At 40.9% G+C, this 18,755-nt stretch overlaps 1 protein-coding gene across 1 annotated transcript in view; it reads left to right on the top strand.

Annotated features, from left to right (window-relative positions):
• The window catches only part of SCRN1 (secernin 1), a 29,949-nt gene that overhangs the window by 6,844 nt on the left and 4,350 nt on the right, over positions 1-18,755 (top strand). Inside the window, exons 2-8 of the mRNA XM_083706008.1 lie at positions 5,665-5,824; positions 6,696-6,877; positions 10,443-10,645; positions 13,341-13,535; positions 13,996-14,161; positions 16,267-16,447; positions 18,479-18,638. Coding sequence (XP_083562134.1) covers positions 5,666-5,824; positions 6,696-6,877; positions 10,443-10,645; positions 13,341-13,535; positions 13,996-14,161; positions 16,267-16,447; positions 18,479-18,637 — 1,245 coding nt within the window. The 5' untranslated portion in view covers position 5,665 and the 3' untranslated portion in view covers position 18,638. The remainder of the gene's footprint in view (positions 1-5,664; positions 5,825-6,695; positions 6,878-10,442; positions 10,646-13,340; positions 13,536-13,995; positions 14,162-16,266; positions 16,448-18,478; positions 18,639-18,755) is intronic.

Genomic DNA, 18,755 nt, shown 5'->3' with positions numbered 1-18,755 from the left:
AGGAGAAATGGACCGCAAAACCCTGTCTTGGGTATAATGGGAAGCCAAGGCTACCTGGTTTGTTGATCCCACTTATACCAGAAGAGAATTGGCAGTGTTTAGGCAGCATGAGTATGCTATTGACTGATTCACAGGAAGTCAGAAACCATCAGTGTGTGAGCATCATCGGAACTACAGTGGTACCTCAGGTTACAAACACTTCAAGTTACAGACTCCACTAACCCGGAAGTAGTACCTCGGGTTAAGAACTTTACCTCAGGATAAGAACAGAATTCACGCGGCAGTGGCACAGCGGCAACAGGAGGCCCCATTAGCTAAAGTGGTACCTCAGGTTAAGAACGGTTGCAGGTTAAGAACAGACCTCCGGAACGAATTAAGTTCATAATCAGAGGTACTACCGTAGAATGTTGTAATCTAAGATTCTGTAGCCTTTTTTTTCTTCCTCTCCCCCAGTTCCTTTCCCCTTTTGTTATGCCCTTTTATCATGAGGTTGGGGACTATTTTATGGCTGACATTTGTAAGCTGTTCTGTAAGTCTTTTTGACTGACAAGGGAAAATTCCCCCCTTCCTTAAATTATACTGGGTGAGACTGTAGCCCCATCCAAAGTTTTGCACTGTTTCTGGAAGATGCTCAGGTATAGGGGCTGTAGTGCATTTGCAGGGGAGCTTCAGTGTACTGCTGAAGAGCTGCCACATTTCTGCGTGGCCTTGAAATTCAAAGATGGTGCAGCTGCTTGATATTGGAGGTAAAGTAAAGGTAAAGGGACCCCTGACTGTTAGGTCCAGTCGCAGACGACTCTGGGGTTGCAGTGCTCATCTCACTTTATTGGCCGAGGGAGCCAGCGTACAGCTTCTGGGTCATGTGGCCAGCATGACTAAGCCACTTCTGGCGAACCAGAGCAGCACACGGAAATGCCGTTTACCTTCCCGTCAGAGAAGGTATCTACTTGCACTTTGACGTGCTTTCGAACTGCTAGGTGGGCAGGAGCTGGGACTGAGCAATGAGAGCTCACCCCATTGCAGGGATTCGAACCGCCTACCTTCTGATCGGCAAGTCCTAGGCTCTGTGGTTTAGACCACAGCACCTTTTTATGCAGTTGCCAGAGGATTCCTGACTTACCTCTGCATTGAGTCACCCTATAATGAGAGTGGGGCTGAGAGTGGCAGAGTTGGTAGAGCATGAGATTCTTAACCTTAGGATCGTGGGTTTGAGCCCTACGTTGGGCAAAAGATACCTGTACTGCAGAGGTTTGGACTAGATGACCCTCGTGGTCCCTTCCGACTCTCCAATTCTGTGATTCTGTGTCTGAATCGGGGCCTATGTATTTACAAAGATAGTCGGTATGTATTACTGTGCCCAAGAAGATCCCTTTAGAATGTGGAGATTCCGAATTTCTCTTTTAGAGCATTTGGGGTTGGCAACCACAGATGCATTAAGAATTCAAGTCACTTTGAAATATTCATATTTAATAAAGAAAATGGTAAGCCAGTCGTACTATTTATACTTGCATTTTGCCTGAAGGGGAATGTAAGAGGTAGCAGAGCTGTGATTTATTGTTTCATCATGCAGGTTTTTCTCCTAGCAGAAATGCTCCCTCCTGCCTTAAGTTCTTTTAATAGGAAAAATGAGTCTCCTTTGAACAAATGGTTTCCTGCAAAGCTTATGCCTTTTGCTACTGCTCAAAGAAACATGAACAGAGGATACTGATCAGGGGAGAAAAAGCCTTCCGTATAACCCAAGCCATTTATACCAGCATATGGTTCTTAACTAATTAGTCTAGGTTTGTTTTTAATATGCATGCCTGAATGTTCCCCAGCGTGTAGCAGGTAGTAAGGAGCATCTCGAGGTTGTTTCATGGAAACAAAGGGCACCAAATTAGAAAAGCATGTGGAAAAGGTGTTTAAAGACCACCCTCCCATTCAGCCCAGTAAGCAATTGTTCACATTGCAAAGCAAGACTGGCTTTTCCCACACTTGGTTGGGCTTTTTGTGGGCCGTTTCCTAGTGACTGTATTTGCACCAGAAGCTAATGGCTCTAGCCATCTGAAACAAAAGGCAATTTGGTAGACAAAACCCCAGCTCTCCCACCCACCTCCTCAGCTTGCAATCTCATTGTTTCGGCACAAACCATTGCAAAGTATTGACCTATTTCCCGGGCTAAAAATGTGTGCTGATTTTACCAGCTCTGCCTGCGCATCTTTCAGCGTATAATGGAAGCAGACTAAACACACTCTAATTAAAAGTCATTAGAGCTGAGAATTAGACACTTTTAATATACATATGAACAACTTGAGAAGCGGCACGAGGGGTTGTCGACTTGCCAAGTCTCGCAGCGTACCTTGTGCTTGTCACAAGTCAGAGAATGCAGCCTTGCATTCATGCGGATATATGCATAAAGGAAAGAATGAAAAATAAAAGTTTGCTTCCCACAATAGCAGTCCTCAGTTCATGCTACGGCTGGCAAGTCCCAAGTCCCGGAGACAGCCCTGAGTATCTGTAGAGATGAGCTCTTGACGGCGGTTCTTATTTTAATAAATAAATAAATAATCTCCCCCCCCCCCCATTTAGGCTCACTGAAATGTCTTACAAAGAATTCATTTTACATGTTAATCAAAGCTATTTACTCTTCGGCATGCCATCCTATTTTAAGCACATTGGCATAGTAACTGAAAAGGCATTAGCTGCACAAACACCAGCAGAAATAGCAGCACACAGCCAAATTCCCTTGAGATTAATTTTCATCAAGAAGCACTAGACGGTGAGAAATGACTTGAAAGTTGTCACTTCAGGTAGTCGCGAGGGAATTGGATATTGCATTCTGACCATTGTCTTGTCTGATAAGATCTATATCAAAGCAACCTGCTAAAATTGTGTCTTGGAGCTAATTAACTGTGCATGAATAATACAGTTCGGTTCTCCTGGGATTTTTGAAAGATGTATCCGTCTCCTCATTCTGTGGATTTATGCCTTTTGAGACAAGGGATATACTCACAAGCAGCATACCCATCAAGCTTTTAAAAAGTGAGTGGTGCTTTGTATTGTACACAATGAACAATTTGTGGCTGGGGAAACGCAGCTTCTCTAGCTGTTGCAATAACACTAGAGGAATCAGCATCCATCCCAGTGGTGAATGTCATAGTCCGCATCCTTGCTGTGTGAGTTGAGACCATTTTTATTTATGTTGGATCAGAGGCTGGAAGCTTGCTCTTTGATGGCACTAGCTCATAGGGCAGATTCTATTAAATGGCATGGCCAACGCAAGGAATTTGGTAAGGATTCCCCCCCCCCGCCCCTACTTAATGTGTCACTGAAATGTAAAAGTGCATCAAATAATTGGTGATGTTGGGATATAGTTAAACACTGAATTGTGCATAGGGTTGTGTTTGTGTGAAGACATTGAAGAGGCCAACCCATTTTGTCAAAGGCCCACTTTGAATATCATACCAAGCTAAACTTAGAGCCCCCAAAATGTGTTTTTTGCTAACAGACACGAGCAAATAAGTTGGAACTCCATTTCTGCTTGCAGATTCCTTCTGCTCAGCATTCTGACTACAGTCATACCTCGAGATAAATATGCTTCAGGATAAGTATTTTCGGGTTGCGCTCCGCGGTGACCCGGAAGTAACGGAGCGCGTTACTTCTGGGTTTCGCCACATGCGCAGACGGTCAAAATGACGTCACGCACATGCACGGAAGCGGCAAAACACGGCATGCGCAGTCGCGTCTTACGTTCTATTCAGGATGCAAACGGGGCTCCGGAATGGATCCCATTCGGATCCCGAGGTACCACTGTATAGCGTAGTAACCTTCAGAGGCAGAGATTGGACAGAATTATGTTTCTGGCCCACCTGCTGAACATTAAGATCTGCCTCAAAGGCTGCCTCAGATGCTGCCATCTGAGGCAAGGCAGGACACCCTCCGTGGTGGCACCCCAACTTTTGAATCGTCTCCTCAGGGATGCCCACCTTACAGTTCATTAGATACCTTTTTGGCTACTGGTGAATACATCTTTATTCACTCAGGCTTTTATTGATTTTTTTAAAACATGGCTTTTATTTTGCTTGCTTTGCTTTTGTTTCGTTTTTAATTGTATTATTACCGATTTGAATATTGGTACAAATTAATGTAAATCGCTCTGAGATGCTTTGAAGTGTGATAGATAAATAACCAATTGCCATTTCAGACATTATACCAAACTATGGTTTGCAGCCCACTTTGACCCAAAGTGTCTTATTCTTGTTGTCTTTTATTTACTATTTAAGACGTTGTTATAAACCATCTTTCTGGGACACAGTCTATTCAAGGCAGCTTCCAACAATACATAAGGCATAATAAATTTAAAACCCCAAAACACAAGCATTAATAAATAATAGTATCCAGTGATAAAATCAAAACACAGCCCAGAAAAAGCCTAAAACTTCAGGAACAGTTAAAGATAAAACGCCATCAAAAATACCAACACCCCAATTGCAGTCTTTAAATGATGAGAACACAGCAACAAATGGGTATGTTTTTGAGGACTTCAATCATTAAGCATGATTTCTTGCCACAAGGTTGGAGTTCTCAGGTTCCACACCAATGGCAGCTGGTTGTAAATCATGATTTGACGTGATGTGTGTACTGAGCCAAAATATTGGTCCAGAGTATTGTGGCAGTTGGTCACTAATAGCACAAGATGTGCCAGGTATTCTCCAATTATTTAAGACAATTCTCTGTTGAGGAAGTTAAGACAGTAAAAGAACTAACACATAGCTTTCTGCTAATGTATATCCAATTAGGGCTGCAGACGTTAATTAATGGAAACAAGTAGACTTAAGTGCATTAAAGCTACAGTCAGTTAATTGGTGGGGCTGAGATTATAAGGGAGCACAAGTTATTTTTTCAAATAACCTTGTCTCAGGTGTGGCATGTTTGTGGTACTTAAAAATCCATGCCTATCTCTCTGCTAAAACATTTGAGTTAGGAAGTACATTTTACCTGGCTATATTGTACCTGGGTATAGTTGTTTGTAAGAGAAAATAATCTGTTTTAATTATTCTCTCCACTACTTCTTCCATCATTCTCCTTTCACACTCAAAGGACTTTGTTTACTGAGCTGCAGTAAGTCTATTTTGGATGACTTTCTTTCATTAAAATGGGATTATTTAGCTGGTGAGACAAGAATAGCAACCAGACAAATGCCAGTTTGGTCAGGTTAACCAATTTGGGGAGAGTCTGTAGCTCAGTGGGAGAGCAAATCCTTTGTGTATCTTGGAGATCCATGTTTAATCCTGGCATCACCACTTAAAAGAATCGGGTGATGGGAAAGGCCTTTCTCTGCCCAAAGAGCGGCTTGTCAGACAGCAAATGCAATACTGGGGTAGCTGTACGGCCGGCCCTATCGTTAGGCATGGTGAAGAGATAACGTGTCTTGTAAAGAGGCGGAAAATTGTTCTTTCTTCTTCTGTTTTTGTTGCCAGCAAGAGGGGCAATTGTGGGATTTTCTGCCTCAGGGGTCAAAATAACTTGATCAACCTTGGGTACAATGCCCTGTGAGAAAGGCTCGATTTTACTGCATTGCTTCAGGCAGCAAAACATTTTGGACCAGCCCTGGCTAAATGGAGAAATAAAATGGCCTGGAATAAGGCAGTTTCTTATGATCCTAAAATGTCCCTTTTTCTCTAGGATGGCTCTGGCACCTCCCAGTTACTGTTTTGTTGCGTTCCCACCACACACTAAAGATGGCCTTGTAGTCATTGGGAAAAATTCTGCACGGCCCAGGGACGAGGTACAGGAAATAGTTTATTTTGCCGCTGCTACTCATGATCCAGGATGCAAAGTTGAGGTAAACAGCTTTATTTTGTACTTAATTTGTGGGTTTGACAAAGGGCATGTTTGTCAGATGTGACATATAGCCTCTCACGGTCAATATTGTAAAATGGATCCATTTACCCGATAGTAAAAATTTATATATCAATTGAAAACAGGAATCTTAAAATGAGCTTGCTATCTTTGGCTCACAAATACCTTGGAGTTATCCAAGTCACTTTCCTTTTGTTTTCATAATGGACCATTTTTTTCTGTATTTTGAATCCAGGCACTGCCAGTCTAACAGCAGCTGGGTCAAATTGCAGTTTATACAACAAAGACTTTAGTCAGAAAAATGGCATATTCTGCTTTCTGATGAAAGATTATTCCAGAATCTACAGAAACAGAGATACACATACTCTTGCTTTTCTGCTCCCCTTAGGAAGTCTTTCCCCCCTAAGGACTGACATTTTTTTGAACATGCTTTTATTAGAGAGAGAACATGCTTCTCATAACCAGCTGCGTATTTGATAAAAAGCATCTGCCCATAAAATCAAGTGGATTTTTCTTTCCCAGTGCTAGAAATTCATGCATCGCTCCTCTACCAGTACATGTTGAAATCCAATGGAAAGTGACATGTTTGGTCTTTAAAAATATTTAATATCAACTGCCTGTATTTTATTTTTGTCCGGTATCTTTTGTGTATTCATGGTCAGTTTTGCAGCTAGAATTGGGCAACTTTTGGGGCTGGTGAGAGATCCTTTAGGATACACTGTTTGTAAGTTGCCACTTACCTGTGGCAAGTAAAAATCTTTCTGTGGCGACATGTCAATATGATAACACTGTACTTTCTATGGAGAAATATAATCTGATTCAGTGAGGTCTTGTCTCCCTCTCCCCCACTGTAGTGCACATACATTGAGATTGACCAGGTGCCCAAGACCAATGCTGTTGCTCTTAGCAGACCTTCCTGGCTTTGGGGGGCAGAAATGGGGGCAAATGAACATGGAGTCTTCATTACCAGTGAAGCCATTATCACCAAAGAACCAGCCTCAGAAACTGAAGCTCTCCTAGGAATGGATCTTGTCAGGTGGGTGATCAGGGTGGATAAAAATCAATGATTATTTTTTTTAATGATTTTTTTAAAAAATTAAATCGGTTTCTTTTTATATTTAAATCGGATTTTTAAAATAAAATAATTTTGGAGGAAAAATCTTTCTAAAGATAGTTTTCTATTTAAATTACATTATAGTCCAGAGGCTATTCATCAGGAAATAAGGATTTGTTTTATGTTTTTCATGTGTGCTAAAACTCAGTCTAAGTTTTTTTTTAATTGTTTAACCACATCAGTTAACAAACATGGATACATATGCTATAATGTTATTGTTTTAGTTCAATAAATTGTTATTAAGGAAATGATTGTTTTTCTCCTTCCAATAAAGTACAGCAGAAAAGTTGTCCAAATATAAACAGTTAACTTATTAAACCTCACAATAATTTCATAATGATCAGTATATGTATTTCTAATAGCATAACCAAATCAGTAATTTTTGATATAACTGTAAAAACTACTCTGAAAATTTATTATTCCAAAAATGAAACCTTCATCCTGTTGTAAGTATTAAGGTTATACCAGCAAGAATGAGTCTTTCTGTAAAAAAAATGATTTAAATCAAGTCTTACTGACTAGTGATTTAAATCGTGATTTAAATGGGTTTGATTTAAATCAAATCCACCCCGTGGGTGATTAACAACCACATTGTGGATGGGTTGTGTAGACTGATAAGTGTTCTGAGCAATGATTCAGCTGTACAAAATATCAGCAGAAAACACTGTGCGCTTTTACACATGAAGTACAATGCAAGTGTTTCTTTTCATCTTTAATACATGAACTGCCATGTCTCTGTGCCTTTTAGCATTGTATGTGATGTATTCTTTGGGCTTGAAACTCTGGGAATGGTGAGCATGGTACACAAACGTTAAAGTAATAATTGGGCACTCCTTTTTTAAAAAAAAAGGATCTGCCAAGATGCAAAAAGTCGGAATACAACCTAGTGTGCTTTTAAAAGTGGCAGTTGCTTTGTAAATCTGTACAGCCCATGAGCTTCATTTTAGTCTTCATTTTCAAAACAGCTTACTGTGACTTATAATTCTTGCTTGTGTGCTTCAAGGCGGGGAGGTGGGGGACCGGGGACTCTGGAATAATTAAATCATTGTCAGGCATACTGCATCTCATGCATTCCAATGGAAAACCATTTGCCGTTCACTCAAGTGCTGAAGAATGAGCTCCAGAAAATCGTTTTATTCTAGCCCAGCTTGATTGACATGGTTCCTCTGGCCAGTCTTGTTTGTATAGTACAGCGAGATTAGCTTAATGTCAGTAAGAACTATTATGGCTGGAAACGAGGTACTAAGAAGGAAAGGGTGGAAAAGGTATGAGATTGGCTTCCATGCTAGAAACTGCAATAGGGCTATGGGCTGCTGTTGGAGCTAATAATAATAATAATAATAATAATAATAATAATAATAATAATAATAATAATTTTATTATTTATATGCCGCCCATCTGATTGGGATGCCCCAGTCACTCTGGGCAGTTCCCGACAAAATATTAAAAACACAGTAAACCATCAGCCATTAAAAACTTCACAGAACAGGGTGTCTTCTGAAAGTCAATAGTTGTTTATCTGTTTGACATCTGACAAGCTGTCAAGCAAGACTGCTAAGCAAGCTGATTGGGTCTGCCTGATTCTCTCTCTTTTTGCATGAATTCTCCCCGTTGCAAGCAGTTCTCAAGCGTGCAGGTCTTATAACTATCCTTGCAAGATTTGAATCCTCCTTTGGGAAAACACAGTTGTATCCTGTTCAGTTTAGTTAGAAGCTCAATTCATCACATGACCGATTAGAAGTATATTTAATAAGCTGGTTTTTTTTTTACATTAAGCTCCTCTTTCCCATTCTTCAGTCAATGCAGATTTCTACGCTGGAATCTTCTTTTATCTGCCCACTTTGTTATGAACAGGAGACACTTTTATTATTCACAAATCCATTTTGCTTTTCGAACTTAAAAACAGCAGGAGATTGGCAGTCACTGACTTTAATGGGAATAAATCGGCTTATATCCAAATACTCCAGCATGAATGGGTTCTGGGATTAATTCCCTAATGGCAACAGCAGGCCAATATTAATCAAAATTATGGATGTTTGAAATGTAACTTTCTAATAAGAGTTTGCTTTGGTCCTTACTGAAGGAGCTAATTTTAATTAGGTTATAGAAGGGTGAGGTATAATAATAATAATAATAATAATAATAATAATAATAATAATTATTATTATTTATACCCCACCCATCTGCCTGAGTTTCCCCAGCTACTCTGGGTGGCTTCCAACCAAATATTAAAAACACAATACAGCATTGGTTCCCTGTAACTTCACTTCTCGCGGGGAGGGAACCGCCAAAAGGCCCTCGGCGCTGGACCTCAGTGTCCGGGCTGAACAATGGGGGTGGAGACACTCCTTCAGGTATATAGGACCAAGGTTAAGTTATGACCATCAGAAGGTCCAGTTCCCTTATTTCACCCTGTGACAATTCCTCTGCATTTTCCCAGCTACGTAGGAATGTTATCTGCTAACATTCTGTTTTGATTTAGTAAATTGGTGGTGGGGCAGGGCAAAATGGAGCACATAGACATCTTAAGTCCCATTTCCTGCATTAAAGAATATACAGGTACAATTAAAAAACCAACTATACCCCACAAGAGTTTATATTCAAAGAAAAGTGGACCACTGGTTCATTTTTAACCAAAAAATCCTGTTCCATGTCACAGCAGGACGCTATGATGAAAATGAAAAGTATTGCCCATTTCAAACCATTTTAATGGTACAGTTGTGACAATTGTCCTCAAGCTACTACAAAATAAATCTTCCCTAATAGCCTGCAGAGCCAACAGGACGACCCTGTCAAAGGCTTAGTCCACTGAATACTACTACTACTGCTAAATAAATAATACAGTTTTGTATGTTCTTGTATGTTAGTGCTTTACTACATATCTTAGTGTTCATGAACTAAGTGTGGTAATGGGGTGCAAATATTTTAAACTAAATTAATTGTTCTATTAGAAATAATGAGGACGTGGGTGGTGCTGTGATCTGAACCACTGACCCTCTTGAACTTGGCAATCAGAAGGTTGGCAGTTCTAATCCCTGTGATGGGGTGAGCTCCTGCTGCTCTGTCCTGCCAACCTAGCAGTTTGAAAGCACGCCAGTGCAAGTAGATAAATAGGTACTGCTGCGGTGGGAAGGTAAACGGCGTTTCTGTGCACTCTGGTTTCCATCACAGTGTCCCATTGCACCAGAAGCAGTTTAGTCATGCCGGCCACATGGCCCAGAACTGTGGACAAATGCCGGCTGCCTCGGCTTGAAAGCGAGATGAGCTCCGCACCCCATAGTTGCCTTTGACTGGACTTAACCGTCCAGTGGGCCTTTACCCTTAAATGGGCTTTGGGAGTCGGGTTCATGATTGCTTAACCAAATGATGATCTTGTTCTAGATTTCGTTTTATCGTTTGGCAGGCTGGTAAGCTTGCTTTGACATGGCCTTCCATTGTTGCTGTAGTTGAGTTGCTTCTTCCTCACCTCCTTTGGTTCCCTCCCCAGGCTTGGTCTAGAAAGGGGTGGAACTGCTAAAGAAGCCTTGGATGTCATTGTCTCTCTGTTGGAAGAGCATGGCCAAGGAGGCAATTATTACGAAGATGGGAGTGTATGCCATTCTTTCCAGACTGCGTATCTGATAGTGGACAGAAAAGAAGCTTGGGTCTTGGAGACTGTTGGGAAACACTGGGCAGCAGAGAACATTACAGGTCCATTTTAATTTTTATCCCAACCTGCTATTTATGAGGATGCAATTGAGTACATGAACATTTGCCATGGCGATGATGATTTAGTTCATGAATGAATTTCCTATTTCCATTTAATGTTTGTTCCTGCTTTCCAGATTGTAATGGTTGTATGTCATTTAAAGCAGGTTTTGTGTTGTTGTTTTTAATTGTCAACCTTAAGGACAATTTCTGGAAGTTTCTAACATATTGGCTTGGTTGAATTTTATGTCAGGATTCAGAAAGCTTTTTCTGCATAAGGCAATCTGTTTCTGCCTGTGTGGAGTTTTGTTTTTCTCACTCAAGCAGAAATAACAGTTGATTGACCAAAGATCTTTTCTATCTGCAGGTCTTGTTCTCCCATTCAAGGTTAATTGTGCACATTACTTTCACATCTGTCCCTTGAAATTGTGGCTCTCTGACTTGCTGACATTTTCATGTCAGCTTCAGATTGTCGCTGACATTCACTGAACCTTTAAAATGGTGCACCATCAAATTTAAGTCTCCCACGTGCAAATTTGTTCTGGCTTGTAAGTGTACATAGAAATCATTTTTAAGTTTTAAGACAAATTGTGCAACTGGCCTTATCCAAACCCTTTTTTGCTCAGTTCTTCGTATACTCTCATGCTCATATGGAGCCTCTACAGCAGGCTTCTTCAAACTCAGCCCTCCAGATGTTTTGAGACTACAGTTCCCATCATCCCTGACCACTGGTCCTGTTAGCTAGGGATCATGGGAGTTGTAGGCCAAAACATCTGGAGGGCTGCAGGTTGGGGGTGCCTGTTTTAATGGATAGCACTTTTTTGCACACACAGTAATGTGAGCACTTCCACTGAAAGGAAGGTGGACTTGCTCTGTTTGCACATAGGACTGTATCTGATCATAGTCCTTGGCCAGCATGCTAACAGGGCAATCCTCATCATGCCTACTCAGAAACAAGTCTTGTGGAATTCAGTGGGGCTCACTTATAGGTAGGTGTGGATAGGATTGCTGCATTGATTTCCAGTTTAAAATGATCGTGTGGCAGCTGTTGGGAAAGACCTCTAGTTGAGACCCTTGGAGAACTACCTCCAGTCAGAATAGACAATACTTGGTTTGATGGAAAAATACTCTGACTTCCTATAAATAAGGCAGCTTTCTGCATTCCTGTGACACCACAGGTGTAAGGTAGACTTCATATTTTGTTCTCGAGTCCATTTTTCTAGTACGTAGTAGCATTCTCAGCAACTAGTAAGTTAATTTTGGTGACACTATGTGGTCTTCTACCGAAAGAGACAAGTGTTCTCTTGTATCTGTCCTAGAAAAGGGAAATAATAATAATAATAATAATAATAATAATAATAATAATAATAAAAAATAAATAAATAATTTATTATTTATACCCCGCCCATCTGGCTGGGCTTCTCCAGCCACTCTGTACAGCTTCCAACCAAATATTAAAATACAGTAATATATCAAACATTAAAAGCTTCCCTAAACAGGGCTGCCTTCAGATGTCTACTAAAAGTTTGGTGGTAGTTGTTCTCTTTGACATCTGGTGGGAGGGCGTTCCACAGGGCGGGCGCCACTACCAAGAAGGCCCTCTGCCTGGTTCCCTGTAACTTGGCTTCTTGCAGTGAGGGAACCGCCAGAAGGCCCTCAGCGCTGGACCTCAGTGTCCAGGTAGAACGATGGGGGTGGAGATGCTACTTCAGATATACTGGACCGAGGCCATTTAGGGTTTTAAAGGAAACGTACCAGGAGTCAATGTAGGTCTTTCAAGACCGGCGTTATGTGGTCTCTGCAGCCGCTCCCAGTCACCAGTCTAGCTGCCACCTTCTGGATTAGTTGTAGTTTCCGGGTCACCTTCAAAGGTAGCCCCATGTAGAGCGCATTGCAGTAGTCCAAGCAGGAGATAACCAGAGCATGCGCTACTCTGGCGAGGCAGTCTGTGGGCAGATAGGGTCTCAGCCTGCGTACCAAATGGAGCTGGTAAACAACTGCCCTGGACACAGAATTGACCTGTGCCTCAATCCAAAGATATGTCTTAGAAAAGCGATATGCACCAATTATTTGGATTGCACCAACACAGATACATGTTGGTAATTATTTCTGTAGGTTTCCCTTGTGAGTTTGTTGCACAGAGGTGGTCCTTGTGTCTTTTAGGATCCCTTTGGGGGCGGTTGGGAAGATAACTACTGCACTTTCCTGCTCCACTGGGTAGAAGGAAGACCTCATGCTGCATTGAATGATCATCTCTGCATCATGAAAGGCAGTGTGTTGGTTCACAGAGCTAATGGGCTTACGGATGGAGAGCAGCTACTTCTTTCCTGCTCTTGTCCCCTACATTAGCATATTGCATTTGAAGCGAAGTATGTTAGTTCCAGTTGAAATAAATAAAACTTCAGCTCAACTAAGTCATGACTAACTTGGCTCATTGACTTAGTCTGGATCCAGGCCTCTGTCTTTTGTAAGACTGACGATCAGGTGTGATGATGCCTGATTCACTCTGCACATTATTTACAAATAATCCTCAGAAGTATTTGACTGGGAATGGTGATCCCAACGGAAATGAATTTTGCCACCTGCTTTTCGTTATCTCTGCATGCCTAATTGATTGATATTGCATGATGTAAAATAGATTCAGCTTAAATTTGCATTTAATGAACGATAATAGAATAAATGATTTTTTTTTCCATAGAGGGAGTCAAGTGCATTTGCAACCAGCTTTCCTTAACTACAAAGATTGATGCAGAACATCCTGAGCTTAGGAGTTATGCGGAAAGTCAAGGGTGGTGGACTGCAGATACAGAGTTCAACTTTTCTCAAGTATTTTCTCAGGCTGATAACCATTCAGATTGCTGTTTGGCGAAGGAGAGCCTAGAGAAGCAAGAAGGTACGTAGAAAATCCACCACTACTCCACTTTTGATACACGAGTTTGTAGCCAAAAGCATGAACTGAGGTTTGAAAATTTCACTTCTGTTGGTAAGATTATGCATTTCCTTTTTTGGAAGGAAAACGTCGTATAGACCTTGAGTGTATTCTGTGTATAAGTGATGCTTCAGAGATGTATGTTCTTGTAAGCGAGAGAGACTTGGAGATCTTTGGCTGCCTTCCAGCCAAGAGACCTATGGAAGCGTCAGTGCCTCTGATGGCGTAAATGTTAGCAAAACTTTGATCACTTATTAACAATTAGAGATCCTTCCGCCCCCCTTATGGGATTAACCAGTTTGAGTTACTGACTGGGAAGGGACCCAAACATTGAGTCCAACCCTCTGCCCAGTGCAGGAGAGGCAGTGTAGGATAGACCTAAATTTATTACCCTGTTAATGCCTCTGTTTTGATATTTTTCCAGGCGCTATCACTGTGGAAATGATGATTGACATCTTGCGGGATAAGTCTGGTGGTATATGTGTGGATTCAGAGTCTTTTCTTACTACATCAAGCATGGTGTCCGTATTACCTCAGAATCTTAGTTCCCCGTGCATCCATTATTTTACCGGCACACCAGATCCATCAAGGTATATTGGAGAAAGTGCCTGGCAGGCTGCCAGTACTTTTTCAAGCCTCAAAAATTAATTTCTAGTTTTGCATTTTAAAAACTTATTTATCGGACTGATTCCACGTTGTTTACTGATGCAAAGTTCATCAATGCAGGGAAGCAATCAAAGGGTCTCTTCTTTGCCTAAATCCATTTCTGCAATCGCTGCCCTCAGTCTAGATAAGGCAGGTTGGGAAGGCAAAACGGCAAGCGAGTCAGCTGATATAACAACAACAATTTATTATTTATACCCCGCCCATCTGGCTGGGTTTCCCCAGCCACTCTGGGCGGCTTCCAACAAAACACTAAAATACAATAATCTATTAAACATTAAAAGCTTCCCTAAACAGGGCTGCCCTTAGATGTCTTCTAAAAGTTTGGTAGTTATTTTTCTCTTTGACATCTGGTGGGAGGGCGTTCCACAGGGTGGGTGCCACTACCAAGAAGGCCATCTGACCTACGGCAGAACCTACTTCAGTTTTAACATGGCAACCCTATTAGCCTGTTTCATCCTGCCTTTGACTAAGTACGCAGAAGCTACGTTGACTCAGCAGAAATTCCTACAGTGGTTCCTGCTGCATCGGGGCTATTTATTGTTTTCCTGTCTACCATTTTGAGCCTGAGAGCTAGAGCTGCATTGTGTTTTTAACTGCATCAGCATTTATTCACACTCTGCTAATCCATTTGCTGTAAACTGCATGCAAAATAGTTCATCAAGATCTCTCTTCTGCCAGTCCTTTCCTACTTCTCCCCTCCATCGGAATATTAGCACTGAGACATCTTTGAATGTTTACTTCTGCTGTTTAGAGAGTTTTACCTAAAAATATATAGGTCATAAGGCTTGTTCCTTAAGTGTGGATAAGACCTCTAACAGGAGAGAATACTGGATCATATATTGAATAGGCTGGTAAATTTCCCTAAGAAAAGTAAATGTGAATGTAGTGGATCATTTTTGGATCGGTGTAAAGTGAAGCACTTTTGAGTCGCCATATCCTTTGTTTTCCGTCAATGCAATTCTTTGGATCATTCTTGTCATTTTCAGAACAAAGGTTTACAGCTCTTCTACTGACTGCAGTTGATGAGAACCTCAATTTACTCTCTAAAGTATTTGGGGGAAATAGCAGCCATTTTGCAATTCCTGATGAAAAGATCAATAGTTCTTCATTAGCATTCCATACAGTAGGTCTTACCCTTTAATCGTCCTTGTGGCATTTATTGCTTGTTCAAAGTCCCGCCTTCAATAATGGAATATCTTATTACAATAATGTAATATCATCCATAAATGAAAGGGATGAAAAGCAAAAGGATAAGCAGAAAGCAGTACAGTTAATTTAACTTGCTTGCTTTCCTTCTCAAGGAAAGCTTCATTTTATTATTCGGAAGGAGATTTGCTGTTATTCCAGTTTCCTGGTCTTCCCTTTTTGGTGCAATTTATTCGTATTAAAAAAAATTCTCCTCAAAGCTAGAGAAGTGAAAATGTATGCAAATCTATCTAAAAAGTTTAGCACTTTGAAAGCAAATGTCAGTGAATCCCAAATGCTGGTTCTTCCCTTTTTAATGAAAGCATGTTACAGATCTCATCTAAAATATCTTAATGGAGCCCCAGAGTAAAGGAGACAAAGAAGATTTGAACATACCAATTTGTACAGGCATTTCTTAAAAACAGCATCATTGTCTTGTAAATGTTGCTAAACACATTGTGCATCTATTCTAATTTTTAATAACAGCTCTGTGCAGAATATTTCAGGATTAAAATAATATATATTTGCTGAGCTATTCTTCATGGCATAGACTGGCTTATTCCCTAGCAATCAAAGGAAAGAGAAGTCCTAATCTGCAAACAATTAGAAGGAACTGATTTAGTATATATGTTTAAAAGTAAGCGTAGTCTGTTTTATGGCTTTTGTCTCTGTGTTACTGTTAATGCCTCTTTTCAGATGGCCCAGTTATTTTGTGCAACACATCGAAGTTTGTGTGATAATTTTTCTTTTCTTTCTGTTTTTAAAACAAGCTGAGCAAACTGCTAAGTGATAATATAAAATGTAGCCTTAGCTAACAATTGGTGATTCCTCTGATCTCTTTCAGGTCCATATTTAAACCTTTTATCTTCGTTGATAATGTAAAATTAGTATCAAAAGTACAGTCACCCATTTTTGGTAGTGATGATCCTGTGGAAAAAAACCCTCGGTTCCAGGAGAAACCAGACCGTAGACACGAATTGTACAAAGCACACGAGTGGGCGCGATCTGTCATGGAGAATGAGCAGGTAAACCAGCACTCTGAAAATACACCAGTGAAAAATTAAAAAATGAAGATCTGGGGAAATTACATTTTGTGTTCTGTTTCGTTCCTCCTGAGCCCTTGAAATTCAGTCAAATACCCTTTTAGGTCACTGTAAACTTTAAAAAGAGGATATTTCATATCTGAGCAACATGTACAAAATCTCCATCACCTCAAAATAAACTTGCCTGTGAAAATCCACACCTGAAATATTTTTAACCTTCTTTCCCTCCTAAAGTGCTAGTTTTCTGTGCGCAGAATTCTGCCCCTTCCTCCCACACAGATGCACTTAAAGGCATGATTCAGTCCTCTTGCATTTTCTAGCACTAAAATTCAGGAACTGCTGTGGCACGTGCTCTTTCTGAAAACGTAGTTCAGCTCTAAATTTATTGCATTGACCTATTATCACGCTGCTCGGCTATATAAGAACATGTAGTCAAATTGCATACTAGGAAGCAACAACTCCTAATGCAAGGTAAGCAGCAGGGCTGACGAAATTCCAGTGTTAGATACATGTAAGAAATACTTGGCTCCAAGAACTGCATGAGGAAGACCACGGCAAAGATGGGGAGCCTGATATTCGTCCCTTCAGATGTTGCATCACCCCTGAACAGTAGCCATGTTGGTAGGGCTTGATGGGAGTTTAAAGCCAACAATATCTGAGGGCCCTCAGGCTCCCAATCCCTGCCCTAGGGGAAGGGATTTCAAAAATAGAGCTATGTATCTGGTCAGCACCCACCTTACGTCTGATGAAGAAGGGGCAGAGCAAGCCCTTAGGAATAACATGATGCTTGGGCAGGTTCATGGAAGAGGAGGCAGTCCTTTTGACATTTCCGTTCTTTAATGCTTGCACTTCTTGGATTTCTCCAAATAAGTTAAAGGGGGGTCCCAAAGGAATGGTGTAGATGTTGCAATGAGATATTTTGTTGAAAGGTCCGTTGGCTGTTGGGAAATAAGTTTCTTCGGGAAGTATTTAGGAGGAGATACTTGTAGCTTAGGTCCGGAAGATAGCCAGTGCAGTAGTCTTGAGGGTTAAACCATTATCTGTTGAAAACTGAAATTGATAATCTGCCAGTTTGACAAAGTGTACAGTGTAAATGAACGAGTTTCCTTTCCAGCAATACATAAATTAGTTGTAATGGATCCAGCAAGAAAGTCATATGAGGAAGCTTTATTCCAAATCTCATTCCAGCTATCTGGCAAGCTCATTTTCCAAGTATAGATTCTTAATATGGGTGAAATGGCACCATCCATACCCAAGTAGGCATTGGTGAGGGGGACCCTCAAAGGTTTGCAGTAGTACAAAAGATGCTTCGGAAAAAATAAATCCAAAAAAGGGAAGGAAAGCCTCAAACAGCCAGAGCATGGAAAACAAACGACATTGTGGCGGGGCAAGTATCGTGCAATAAAGGCGCTGTTGTCTGACAAGGAATCCTCTACACCGCAACATTTTGTTGCAGTCCCACTTGCTGTATGAAGCAAAAATGGCCTCTAAGCCATTCTTGTTGGTCCTTTTTCCCTCAGTTCTGATAAACTTTGAGGGTGATAAACATAAGTCTGTGGTTCTCTCCCACAAAATTAGCTGTGATAAGCCTCGCCTACATGGTTGAGGGACGTTAAACATTTACCCTAGTGCTGCTGGAGTGACCCACAGAAAATACACCACATAGAGTTATAGTGTAATGTTTAAAGATCTCCTTCCTCGAATCTTAAACTCACATACTCCATCCTTCATTGCAGAGAGAAAGGAATGTGTAAACTTGGCTGTTTGTTTTTATTTCAACATGATCTCTGGGCGAAAGCATCCTTTTTTCCGGAACTGGTATTTCTAAACTCGACAGAGGTACTGCTGTGGTTTGACTGTTGTGCTATGTTTGTGCAACGGCACAGCAGATAAAGCCCCTAAGTTCTCCTTGAACTGAAAACATGGATGCACATACAAGTTTTGAGACAATTTTGTTGGATCAAGCTTTCAGACACTTCATAGGTGTTTCATGCTGGCCATTAATTTTTGTAGGAAAAAGGAGAGAAGTTGAGAAGAACCATGTTAGACCTCGAAAAGCAAGGCTTGGACGCGATGGAGAGCATCATTACCAGCTCAGAAGTTCTTGATCCTTCTGAAGTAGAGGACCTTTTCTATGACTGTGTTGATACAGAAATTAAGTTCTTCAAGTGAAGTGAGTCCTTTTTATACCCTCATACCAACAACTACTTTTTGAAAGAAATATAAGTTGGCTTCAATGTTTGGTCCAGTCTCTTTGTATCTCACTCCTAAATCTGCAACTGCGAATAAG

The sequence above is a fragment of the Podarcis gaigeae genome (assembly GCF_964106915.1).
Source record: "Podarcis gaigeae genome assembly, chromosome: 12".
Classification (NCBI taxonomy): Eukaryota; Metazoa; Chordata; class Lepidosauria; order Squamata; family Lacertidae; genus Podarcis; species Podarcis gaigeae.
This window is presented reverse-complemented; position numbering and strand designations above follow the sequence as displayed.